Source organism: Tupaia chinensis, unplaced genomic scaffold, assembly GCF_000334495.1.
Source record: "Tupaia chinensis unplaced genomic scaffold, TupChi_1.0 Scaffold000112_1, whole genome shotgun sequence".
NCBI classification, from domain to species: domain Eukaryota; kingdom Metazoa; phylum Chordata; class Mammalia; order Scandentia; family Tupaiidae; genus Tupaia; species Tupaia belangeri.
Genome location: NW_006159576.1, coordinates 2,012,084 through 2,025,071, shown reverse-complemented (window position 1 = coordinate 2,025,071; position 12,988 = coordinate 2,012,084). Strand labels below are relative to the sequence as shown.

At 39.8% G+C, this 12,988-nt stretch overlaps 1 protein-coding gene across 1 annotated transcript in view; it reads left to right on the top strand.

Moving 5' to 3' along the window:
* TSEN15 (tRNA splicing endonuclease subunit 15) overlaps positions 1-11,204 on the top strand; it is a 34,156-nt gene extending 22,952 nt beyond the window's left edge. Inside the window, exons 4-5 of the mRNA XM_006143869.2 lie at positions 10,321-10,462; positions 10,964-11,204. Coding sequence (XP_006143931.1) covers positions 10,321-10,462; positions 10,964-10,984 — 163 coding nt within the window. The 3' untranslated portion in view covers positions 10,985-11,204. The remainder of the gene's footprint in view (positions 1-10,320; positions 10,463-10,963) is intronic.
* The last annotated feature ends 1,784 nt before the right edge of the window (positions 11,205-12,988 follow it).

The following is a 12,988-nucleotide window of genomic DNA, read 5'->3' as shown; positions in this document are numbered from 1 at the left end:
ACAGAAAAGAGGCGATATATAGAAAACAAATTGCTAAATGGCAGACATAAGTCTACCATCTCAGTACTAATTTTAAATATGAATGGACTAAACATTCCAATTAAAGGGCAGAGATTGACAGACTGAATAAAAAAACAAGATCCAACTATATGCTATCTATAAAAGACATACTTTAGATTCAGAGACATCAATTTTAGAAAATTCTTAGCTATTTCTTTTATATAGTTCTTTGTTTTCCTTCTGTAATTCCAATTACACATATATTAAACTTATATAATGTTATATTGTTAGCATCCACCCCGGACTTGGCTCCATCTAAGGGGAAATGGGAAGAAAGAGACAGAGCGACAGAATAGCAGTGGACACAGGCAGCCTGAACCTAGGTAGCCCAAGCAATTTGTGCCACCAAGACAAACTGGGCACCTTTATTTATAGGGCAAAGTGATACTACATATGTGTATTTCATGACATTCCATAGATATGTTGATGTATTAACAGACAATAAGAAGCAGGTAACAAACCTATAAGGGCTTAGACATGCTGGGCTAGGTGTATCCCTTGGCGATAATCCCATCAAGGGGAAATCCCATTATCTTCTGTTCTAATGGAGAGAAGTCTGGCTGCAGGTGTGGGGAAAATACATAAGGCTAAAGAATCTCACCATAGGGTGGGCACCACCAAGCCTGGAGAAGGACAAAGAAGCTTACAGAGACAGAGCAAAGATTGGACTTTGCTAATTGGGGGTCAAGATGTTTCCTGAATTCCATCAGATGTGTCTGTTGGAATGCCCCTAGCAATTTCCACCCTCTGTTCTGCCTGCAGTCAAGGAAAGGACAAGTTGCAAAGTTCTGCCAAAGCCCAAAGGGACAGGTGGGGTTTGCTCAGAACATGTCCCCACACCTCACTTAGGGCCTCTCTCCGAATGTGTCCCTAAATTATACCAAAGGTCTTATTTGTATTTTTGAATTATTTTTTTTGAGAGGTTTTTGCTAAAGGGCGTATGCGCTCTCCAGAAAGAGAGAAACAGAAAGTGAGAAATCACCCCCCCTCAGGGGGGATGGCCACACCTCAATCCCTTCTCCTCCATTCTCCTCTCGGGATCTTGGGCACACACACACATGTCCACAGCATGAGTTTAAGCCACCGGGTCCAGGACTTGAACCGCGGTCTACTACATGGGAGTCCAGCGACAAAGCCATTATGCCAACTGCTGGTCCCGAATTATTTTTTTCTTCTTATATTTCAATTTGGTTTCTTGTGGCCTGTTTTCAAGTTTGCTAGCACTTTTTTCTGCCACCTCTCGCTTACCACTGAGCCAATTCAATACTTTAATATATTATTTTATATTAGAATGCCCACTTTTATATTAGAATTTCCATTTTTCTGCTTAAATTGTTTATCTTGTCACTCATTTTGTCTGTTTTCCTTGATAGTATAACATATTTGTGATAGTTATCTTAAAATCTTTAGCTGTTAATTTCAGCATTTGAAATTTTCAACAACTTTAGTTTTCTGAAAATCTTCTTACATTTACTTTTTTCTCTTTACTTTTAGATACAATTTCATGCTCTTCACATTGCTTAGAATTTTTCACTGTACCTCAGACATTGTGTATAGGAGATTGATTTGAATACTACTCACTGCCCTCAAAGACTCATTCTTCCCTATATCTGGCAAGTAGAAAAGGGACTGATTTAGTCAGTGTAATCAGGGGTGGTGGTGATCAGGACTGAGTTGCAGGCCAGCTATCTCAGTTTTCTTCTGGTTTTAGAAAACTTTAAAATAGAATTGGGCCCCTCTCTTCAGCATGGATTTTTGATAACAGCTTGCTTGGCACCTCCAGCCCCTTCTTCAACTTTTCATGTTGTTTAAAGACAGAAGAGAATTGGGAGAATTGGTGAGCTGAGGGATTGGTGTCCTTCAGGATTCCAGTCCACTGTGTGAGCTCCTCACAGCTATTTCTCCTTATGTGCTATTATAGTTTCTCCTTGTCCTAGTGAAGTTGCCTGTTACTCTTCCAGCCACTGTGTCCACACTTAGCAGTTACCCTCAGGTACGGAAATGGATGGTGGGTGGACTCTGCTCACCTGAGAAGGGCTCATTTCTCACTGAAATTTAGTTCCTTTAAAGTTTGTGTTCACATTCCTTCATGATCAAGATTCTCAGCAAAACAGGGGTAGAAGGGACATTCTTCAACACGATAAAAGCCGTAGACGACAGGTTCATTGCTAACATCATATTGAATGGGAAAAAGCTAAAAGCTTTCTCATTAAAAACTGAAATAAGACAAGGTTGCCCATTTTCTCCATTCTGTTTCAGCATAGTACTGGAAGTCTTAGCCATTGCAATCAGACAAGAGAACAAAATAAAGGACATTCAGATAGAAAAAGAAGTTAAACTACCCCTATTTGGAAGTGCTATGATTGTATACATAGAAAATCCAAAGAAATCCATGAAAAAACTCCTAGAAGTGATAAATGAATTCAGTAAAGTAGCAGGGTACAAAGTCAATATACAAAAATCTATAACATTTTTATACACCAACAGCGAACAGTCCAAGACAGAATTGAAGAAAGTAGTCCCATTTATGCTCGTCATTAAACAAATAAGATACCTAAGAATAAACTTAACTAAAGAGGCGAAATAATTCTACAAGAAGAATTATGAAAAACTGAAAGAAGAAATTGACTTTGACACCAACAAATGGAAAGACATCTATGTTCTTGGATTAGAAGACTCAGTATAATCAAAATGTCAGTTTTACCCAAATTAATTTACATACTGAATGTCATTCTGATCCAGTTGTCAGTGATATCCTACACAGAAGTAGAAAAAACAATTATAAAATTTGTATGGAATCATAAAAGACTCAGTATTGCCTTGGCAATACTGTACAAAAAGAATAAAATAGATGTCTTGCTACCTGATTTCAAAATATATTACAAAGCAGTGATAATCAAAATAGCATGGTACTGGTACAAAAATAGACACATAGGCCCATGGAGTCAGAATAAAGAATCCAGAAATAAACCCTAAATAGTACAGCTGACTCATCTTTGACAAAGGGTATAAGACTGCAGTGGAGAAAAGAATGTCTTTTCAGTAAATGGTGCTGGAAGAGCTGGATATCCACCTGCAGAATAATTAAACTGGATCCCTATCTCTCATCATTAACAAGAATCAACTCAAACTGGATCAGAAATTTAAATGTAAAGGCTCAAACTATAGAACTACTAGTAGAAAATATTGGGTAAATTCTTGAAGACATTGGCGTAGGCAAAGATTTCGTAAACAAAACTAAAACACAGGCAATAATCTCCAAAATAAACAAGTAGGGTTACATCAAGCTAAAAAACTTCCTCACAGAAGTAAAAACAGTAATTAGAGTGATAGGACAACCTCCTGGATGGGAGGAAATATTTGCAAATGATTCCTTAGACTAGGGATTGATATCCATAATATATAGGGAACTCAAGAAGCTTACTCATAAAAATATGAATAATCCAATTCAAAATGGACAAATTAATGAAATAGTTCTCCAAGGAAGGCTTATGAATAGCCAAAAGGAATATGAAAAATGTTCAAAGTCTCTTGTCATAAGGGAAATGCAAATTAAAACCACAATGAGATACCATTTAACTGCAGTTAGAAAGGTAGGATCAAGGGGAAAAAAACACCACCATCACCAAAAGCAAACCAGCAAGTGTTGGTGAGGCTGTGGTGAAAAGGGAAGCCTCTTACACTGTTGGTGGGAGTATAAATTGGTTAAACCTCTGTGGAAAACAATATATAGGCTTTTTCCTCAGAAACCTACAAATAGAACTACCATATGATACAGTAATACCACTCCTTGATGATATTTACTCAAAAGATAGGGAAACATTCAGTAGAAAGACACCTGCACATCCATGTTTATTGCAGCATTATTCACAATTGCTAAAACATGGAACCAACCTAAGTTTCCAAAAACTGATGAATGGGTTGAAAAACTGTGCCACATGTATACTATGGAATATTACTCAGCTATAAGAAACAGTGACAGGGCTGGCAGGTGGTGTGGTGGTTAAGGTGCTGGACTTCCACATGACTGACCACAGGTCAAATCTTGGACCTTGTGGCTTGCTCTCTCACTTTATCTCTTTCTCTCTCTCTCTCTCTCTTTCTCTCATCAAATTAAAAAATAATAGTAAATAAAATTAAATAAAATTTAAAAAGACAATGATACCCCATTGTTTGATTCAAAGTGAATGAATATAGAAGACTTAATGTTGAGCTAAGTGAGCCAGCCTTTGAAAGATACACACTGTATATCCCTACTCAATTTGTACTGGATGCCCACATACTATGACAGAAATGGAAAGATCTGAAAATATGATAGTAGATAGGATGAGTGTAGATACCAGAGACTGTAAGGGAAGGGAGAGTGGGTGGTATAGACTGAGTGGCAGAGAGTGGGTGTGAGGTGCAAAAGGAAGAAACACTTAACAGACCAAAAAAATGTAGTTCTCTGTTGAAAAAATATATAAAGTATACATCATGATGGGGACTTTATGTAAAATATGAAACTAATCTGTAAAAATTAATCTTTTAACTATTATAAATGAGATAAAAGGATTATTTTTTTAAATTCAGGATAGAAAACACATGGCACACATGTGAAAAAGAGAGTGAAAGAAAGAGCACATTCATCAGGGTCTGATCATGTCACAGTCCTCTTCCCACAGCCCTCTAGCTTATCAGATCTTAAGCATGCCCTGGAGTGTCCCGTGTGTCTTAGACTGGCTGAACTGGAGATCTGAACTCACTGTTAGCCATTTTCTTCCAGACTGTGGTTTAGTAAGCTGCCGATTACATCAGCCTCCCACAAAGGTTGGGCTTTATCATAAAATTCCTAACCTTTTTCATAGTACAGAATAGGAGTCAGCACATATTTTCCCTTAAAGAGCCAGATCATAAATATTTTAGTCTTTGTGACCCAAATGGCGAAACCAAAGTGCGTTAAGTACCTACATAAAATGTACCATTGAAAGTGTACCATTTTAACCAGCAGATGGTGTATTGGTTACATCGCTGGACTCCTACATGGCCAACCGCAGTTTAAGTCCTAGTCCCAGAGGCCTGAAACTCACACTGGGTGTGTGTGTGTGTGTGTGTGTGTGTGTGTGTGTGTGTGTGGGTGTGCGAGCTCCCAAGAGGACACTGGAGGAGAAGGAGTGGCAGTGTGGCCATTCCCCCTGCGGGGTGATCCTCACTTTCTGTCTATCTGTCTCTTCGGTGAGTGTATGTGGCCTATAGCAAAAATCTCTCTCAAAAAAAAAAAAAAGAAAAGAAAAAAGTGTACCACTTGGGGCCATCAGGTGGCATAGTGGTAGAGGCACCAGACTCCCATGTGGTAGACTGTGAATTGAGTCCTGGACACTGCAACTTGAAACTCATGCCAGGCACATGTGCAGGTGTACCCAAAATCCCAGGAGGGTAATGGAGAAGGGCTTATGGCATGGCCATCCCCTTGGGGGGTGATTTCTCACTTTTTGTCCCTTCATCTCACTATGTCACTCCAGCAAGCTCACCATCTTATAGCCAAAGTCTCTAAAAAGGGGGGGGGGGAAGGGTAGCAGGTGGCATAGAGATTAAGACAATGGACCCCCACATGATCAATGGTGGTTCAAGTCCCAGACCTGGCAGCTTGAATCTTGCTATAGATAGCAAGTAAGGGACTAGCAGAGGGTGTAATGGTTATGTTGCTGGACTCCCATGTAGTTGACTATGGTTTGAGATCTGGACCTGGCTTAAACTCATACCAGGTGCGTGTGTGTATGTGCCCAAAACCCCAAGAGGAGAATGGAAGAGAAGGGATTGTGGTGTGGCCATCCCCCTGGGGGGGGGGGGGGGGAGTGATTTCTCACTCTGTCTATCTGTCTGTCTCTATCTCTCTGGTGAGCACACATGCCCTATAACAAAAATCTCTCAAAACAAACCCAAAAAAGTACCATTTAAAGATACCATGGATCATGAGAAGACAGGCAACCATAGTTCTCCAAGTCCTGGCATAGAGACAAGTGGTAAAGCAATGAAACAAAAAAGCAGGAAATGTAAGCTACTTTCACGAAATAAGTTCTTGGCTCTACTTTGGTCCCTACTGCCACACCATCTACAACTCTATAAATGCTAAGTGTCAGAACTGATGATCCTGAGCTGTCTAGGCAAATTGAACTTTCGTTTAGTGTAATAGAGTTGTGTAATACATTTTAGAAAAATATGTCTTAAACATTTAAAAGTTTGTATAACTGAAGGCTTAATTATAGCCGTATGGAAACCTTTCTCTACTATGTATTGAACATTTTTAAGTTAAAAAAAGGTTTCTCCCTGAAAATGGTCATAATCCACTGGAAAACATATATACGTATGATACAGTGACTATAGTAATAAGGGCTTACACAGGTTCTGCTGCAGGGGATAATGTACAGCTTTGTTTGAGGTTGGGGATTGGTGATCAGAAAGATTTGAAAGAGAAGAAGATGTTTTGCTGATTCTTGAAAAGCAGCGAAGACTTTGCCTGAAAGATGGATTTTATTTATTCAGTAGATGTTGCCTGATCCTTAGATTTGAAAGCTCAAGTATTACCATGTTGTTGACTTAACTCTTTCAAAGTAAATTTTAAAGTTAGTTAGTTAGTTAATTTATCTATGAGAGAGAAAGACTGATTGTTTTACAGGGTCTCGCCATGTCAGGATCAAAATCCTCCTGCCCCAGGCTCCCAGCTAGCTAGGTCTGTGGACTCACGCCTGTAGGTTGAGCCTGTTTAGGTTGGGCCAAGAACCAACCCAAGCCTTCGATGTGGCCTCAGCCTCCAAGTAATGGTATCTTAATAGCATGTTCCACCGTGGCTGAGGTGTTTTTGTTTTTAAATGAGAAGTGGGAGAGAGAAATAGAGAAACTTGCTAAAGTGGCCATTGCCATGCTCCTCCTCCCCAGCCTCCCAGGTAGAGAGGATTGCAGAGGAGTGCCAGGGGTTCTGACCTGTTAAGGTTGGTCCAGGATCTGATCCTGGGCCTCCCATGCAGCTGTCTCTGGCACTGGCACCCTGCCACCTGAACCACTGGAGCTGGGCCAAAGCTATCATGGGACTGGTTTGACTCTAAGGAAACAAACTAAGAAACACATTCTCTTCTCAGATCATTACATTCCTGTGTGAATTTCAGTGACAGGTAGTAGGTAAGCAGCCTTTTGTGACTGATGTTTGAACAAACCAGTTATCACTCTAGAACATATTGTACAGTGATTAGTGACTTTCTTTTTCTTTTTTTTTCTTTTTTTTTTTTTTACTATAGGGCACATGCACTTGCAGACAGAGAAACAGAAAGCGAGAAGTCACCCCCCAGGGGAGATGGCCACTCCGCAATCCCTTCTCCTCCGTTCTCCTCTTGGGATCTTGGGCACACATGCACACGCGCCCGGCGTGAGTTTTAAGCCACTGGGTCCAGGACGCAAACCGTGGTCGACTACATGGGAGTCCAGTGACATAGCCATTATGCTAACTGCTGGTCCCTGATTAGTGACATTTTAACAGGAATAGTTCCAGTGTTTCCAGAAATATTGCTGTTTTTGAGTGTTTGTTTTTTTTTTTTTTTTTTTTTTTTTTTTTTTTTTTTTTACTATAGGGCACATGCACTTGCAGACAGAGAAACAGAAAGCGAGAAGTCACCCCCCAGGGGAGATGGCCACTCCGCAATCCCTTCTCCTCCGTTCTCCTCTTGGGATCTTGGGCACACATGCACACGCGCCCGGCGTGAGTTTTAAGCCACTGGGTCCAGGACGCAAACCGTGGTCGACTACATGGGAGTCCAGTGACATAGCCATTATGCTAACTGCTGGTCCCTGATTAGTGACATTTTAACAGGAATAGTTCCAGTGTTTCCAGAAATATTGCTGTTTTAAATCCCTCTTAAAATCTCTACTTTCTACTATAGATTTTTAAAGAGCATTGTGATATTGTAGTAAGAATATTAAGAAGTGGAGACTTTCCTAGATTCTGCATAGACTCCGTAGCTAATAGGCTAGGTAAAAACGTTCCATAGAATTTTCACTTAGGATTGGAATAGATCTTAAGGGGGCATACTATCCTTTAGTAAGAGAATATAGTGTCACGTTGTTTATGTATTCAGTTGTAGAATGTTAATATGCTAGTACATCTTTTTCCAATTTCTGCAGAATTGGTTAGCTTAATGAAAAAAACAACCGATCATTTTTTATGTGTCTTTTTAAGAAAGCTCCTCAGGAGGCTACATTTTACTGAATTATTGAACACAGGCTTTATTAAAAAGGTAATAAGGCTTTTTAGTTTGTGGTAAACAAAAGCGAATAGTGCTTTGAAGACCTAGATATTAGATTGGGTAGATTTTTTATACCAAACAATCTGGCATCCCAACATTACCAAAATAAAAATAAAAGAAGATAAGTTTTATTTCTTTATATATTTTCTTTATGTATTCTTTAAAATTTTTTATTTTAAAAATTTTAAATAATAACTTATTTATTTAATTTCATTTGTTATTGTTATTATTTTTTTTAATTTGACCAGAGAGAGAGAGAAAGAGAAAGTGAGAGAGCAAGCCACCAGGTCTAGAAATCAAATTGCAGTCAGCCACATGGGAGTCCTGTGCCTTTAACCACTATGCCACCTGCCAGCTCCTGTATTTTTTATTTCTTAATGTATTTTTCTCTTAGCTTTTATGAAGTGTCAGAATGTTGAAAACCATAAATATATCTCAGGTCTAATAATTCTGATATGTGGGAAACTTAACAGATGACCATTGTACCTTATCTTTATTAGCATCATTCTCCTGCCAAAAACAAAACAAAACCAAACCCCTAACATTGAAAGAACTTTATTGCAATAGGGGAAGCCTGGGCAAATTATGAGTCGACAGACTACTATATACCTGTTTAAAGGTAGTGATTATTATTATTAAAAGGGAATGGGCTTTTAAAAGTTTATTTACTTTTACTTATGAAGGAGAGAGGGGGGAAGAGGGAAAAGGAGAGGAAGATACTGTTTTTTTTTTTTTAAGAAATTATTTTTGAAATTTTATTTATTATTATTACTATTATTACTTGACCAGAGAGAAGGAGAGTAAGAAAGTCAGTTGCCAGGTCTGGGACTCAAACTGCAGTCAGCCATGTGGGAGTCTAGTGCCTTAATCACCACACCATCTGTCAGCCCCTAGGTACTGATTTTTGACAGGATATCACCAGTGAATTTCCTAGTTCAGCTTCCCAGCGAACTAGGGTATAGTTACCACTATGCCTGGCCTGTTTAGGTTGAGCCTGGATCTGTACCCTGCCCTTCCACGTGGCCCCAGCCTCCATGTAGCAGCATCTCAGCAGCATATACCCACTACTGAACCAAAGGCAGTGATTATTTCTTTTTAAACAATTATTTTATTTGGGGCCAGCAGTTGGCGTAATGACTATGTTGTTGGATTCCCATGTAGTCGACCACGGTTCAAGTCCCGGACCCAGTGGCTTGAACTCACACTGAGCATGTGTGTGTGAGAGCCCAGGATCCTGAGAGAAGAATAGAGGAGAAGGGATTGCGGCTTGGCCATCCCCCCTGTGGGTGATTTCTCACTTTCTGGCGAGCGCACGTGCCCTATAGCAAAAATCTCTCAAATAAAAAAGAATTATTTTATTTAACCTTATTTATTTATTTATTTATTTTGATTTGACCAGAGAGGGACAGAGAGAGGCGGGGGGAAAGTGAGAAAGCAAGCCACCATGTCCGGGACTTGAACTGCTTTTGGCCATGCAGTAGTTCAGTACCCTTAACCACCACACTACCTGCTGGTCCCAAGGCAGTAATTATTAACTCCATGTAAAACGTAGGGAAAAGGTTTATCATAATCCACTTAAAAAAAAAAAAAACCTGAATACCAGTTGTTCCTCTAAGATATCTAATTGAAAATTTAGAAAGTTAGCACCAGGGCCCTTAGTCAATTTAGATGAATTAAGTACTCTTTCCATTTTTAGTTTCCAAAATATAGTTTGAGTCTTTGAAATATGAGAGAGAATGGGTGAATGCTTTTGAGAAGGACCGAAAGTCAATAAATAGCCCAGATTTGCAGGATTTTCTGTGAGAAGACAGCTTCGAATGTTTATTTTTGGGCCTTCAGGCATTTGTTTATTCAGCATTAGGGGTACGATGTAATTGCCTTTCTCTTCCCAAGATTTTATAGTATTTGACCTTATCATTAATTATATTTGATCTTATCATTAACTGAGTGATTGTGACTTCTCAATGTATTGTGACTTTATTTTCAGGATAAGGGAGATCTTGAAGGCATCTCGAAAATTGCAAGCTGATCCGGAGTTGCCCATGTCTTTCACTCTGGCCATAGTGGAGTCCGATTCAACAATAGTCTACTATAAACTTACTGATGGATTTATGCTGCCAGACCCTCAGGTTAGTTTCTAGGTAACTAACACCGAACAGTGAAAAAAAGAGGGAAATTATGACTGATGGTGACTCAGATCATTCATAGACTTGCTGCTTCCCTCCCATGTGGAATACTTAAGGAAAAAAATGGTTTGATATTCATTTTATTCAAAATAATATGCTCTTAGTTATTTTTGCAAATAAAATTTGATTCTCTCACTCTGTGGAGTATTTCATAGTTTCCCCAAGTATTTCATGAAGTCATCATGAATTTGATTATTCAGTCAGTAACTGTGGTGGGATGTAAAAGCTAATAATAATTTTAACCCAAAGAACACTTCTTTAGAAAATGTCAAATTGGTTGATATAGTGACAGAAATATTTTAATTAAATAAATGTGTTATATATTTCTTTATATAGTTTGTTGGCATGGGTGGGATAATTACATTAAATGTGTTTGTAATTTTGTTTTTAAATTATATTATTTATTAGCACAAAGGTCCATCCTGATTTTTTTTTATGTTCCAGAATATTTCCCTTAGAAGATGATATCTATACTTCCTGATGCTCATTTTATTCGTATGATTGCTTTTGAGACTCATCCGTCTGCTTCATCTTTTATCTCAGAGATAGTCAAGGATGACTTAGCTGGTCCCATTCCGTAAGTTTTCTTTCCGAGGAATAAAACTTTGCCAGATAGAAGAATTTTTGTTGTTGTTCAAAACTGTAGAGTGGTTGCTCTAGAACGCCTTTATGTGGAGGCAGTTCAGCTATGGCTGCACAGAGGTTTGTGCCTAGGATGTGTTTGGGGTGGTGCCAGCTGCTTCCGTCACCCCACACTTGGAACTGCCTCATTGCTGCTGCTCCTAGCCCATTGTGGACAGTGCCACTGCCGTCCCTCCCTTCACTCTCTGCCTTTCAGCAGTTTCAGCTAGCCTGCAATGACATTTCATACACAGCATGACACCTGTAGAGTTTATTTCTGTCTGCTTTTTCTTTCTTTATTTTTTTTAAGAGGTTTTTGCTATAGGGCATGTGCACTTGCCAGAAAGACAGAGACAGAGAGACAGAAAGCGAGAAATCACCCCCCAGTGGGGATGGCCATGCCGCAATCCCTTCTCCTCCATTCTCCCCTCGGGATCTTGGGCACGCACACACATGTGCCCTGCGTGAGTTTAAGCCGCCAGGTCCGGGGCTCAAACCATGGTCGACTACATGGGAGTCCAGCGACATAGCCATTACACTAACTGCTGGTCCCTCTGTCTGCTTTTTCATCCCCAGTGAAAGATTTCTTTCATTTGATTTTCCTGCAATTACCATTACTTCCCTCTTTAGTTGATTTTACATCAAAAGTGAAAAAATGTTCCTCCAATGTGTAAACGTACATGTCTAGATGATTAGGGACCAGAGAAGCACTGCCTGCAGGAGTACTGTGCTGTCCCTCACTCTCCAGTCCTGTACGTCATAGCTGGAGTATCACAGGGATAGTATGGGGCAGTGTCAGCTGGAACAGTGTCTTCACTAGACCAGTTTTTCTGCTTTTGTTAATATCTCTTAATTAAACTGTCCAAAGTATGAAGCTTGATATGTACAAATATAGTATTACTTTTAAAAGCCCAAATTAGGAACCACTTAAAAATTTAGGACAAGAGTCAGCAAACGTTCCCTATAGAGGGTCAGAAATGCTTCAGTCTTTGCAGGCCAGAATGTCTCTGTCAGAGCTTGTCAGCACTGCTCTCTATAGCGTGAAGGCAGCTATATACAGGATGTAGATAAATGGGCAACATGTAAACAATTGCTATAGGGCATGTGCACTTGCCAGAAAGACAGAGACAGAGAGACAGAAAGCGAGAAATCACCCCCCAGTGGGGATGGCCATGCCGCAATCCCTTCTCCTCCATTCTCCCCTCGGGATCTTGGGCACGCACACACATGTGCCCTGCGTGAGTTTAAGCCGCCAGGTCCGGGGCTCAAACCATGGTCGACTACATGGGAGTCCAGCGACATAGCCATTACACTAACTGCTGGTCCCTCTGTCTGCTTTTTCATCCCCAGTGAAAGATTTCTTTCATTTGATTTTCCTGCAATTACCATTACTTCCCTCTTTAGTTGATTTTACATCAAAAGTGAAAAAATGTTCCTCCAATGTGTAAACGTACATGTCTAGATGATTAGGGACCAGAGAAGCACTGCCTGCAGGAGTACTGTGCTGTCCCTCACTCTCCAGTCCTGTACGTCATAGCTGGAGTATCACAGGGATAGTATGGGGCAGTGTCAGCTGGAACAGTGTCTTCACTAGACCAGTTTTTCTGCTTTTGTTAATATCTCTTAATTAAACTGTCCAAAGTATGAAGCTTGATATGTACAAATATAGTATTACTTTTAAAAGCCCAAATTAGGAACCACTTAAAAATTTAGGACAAGAGTCAGCAAACGTTCCCTATAGAGGGTCAGAAATGCTTCAGTCTTTGCAGGCCAGAATGTCTCTGTCAGAGCTTGTCAGCACTGCTCTCTATAGCGTGAAGGCAGCTATATACAGGATGTAGATAAATG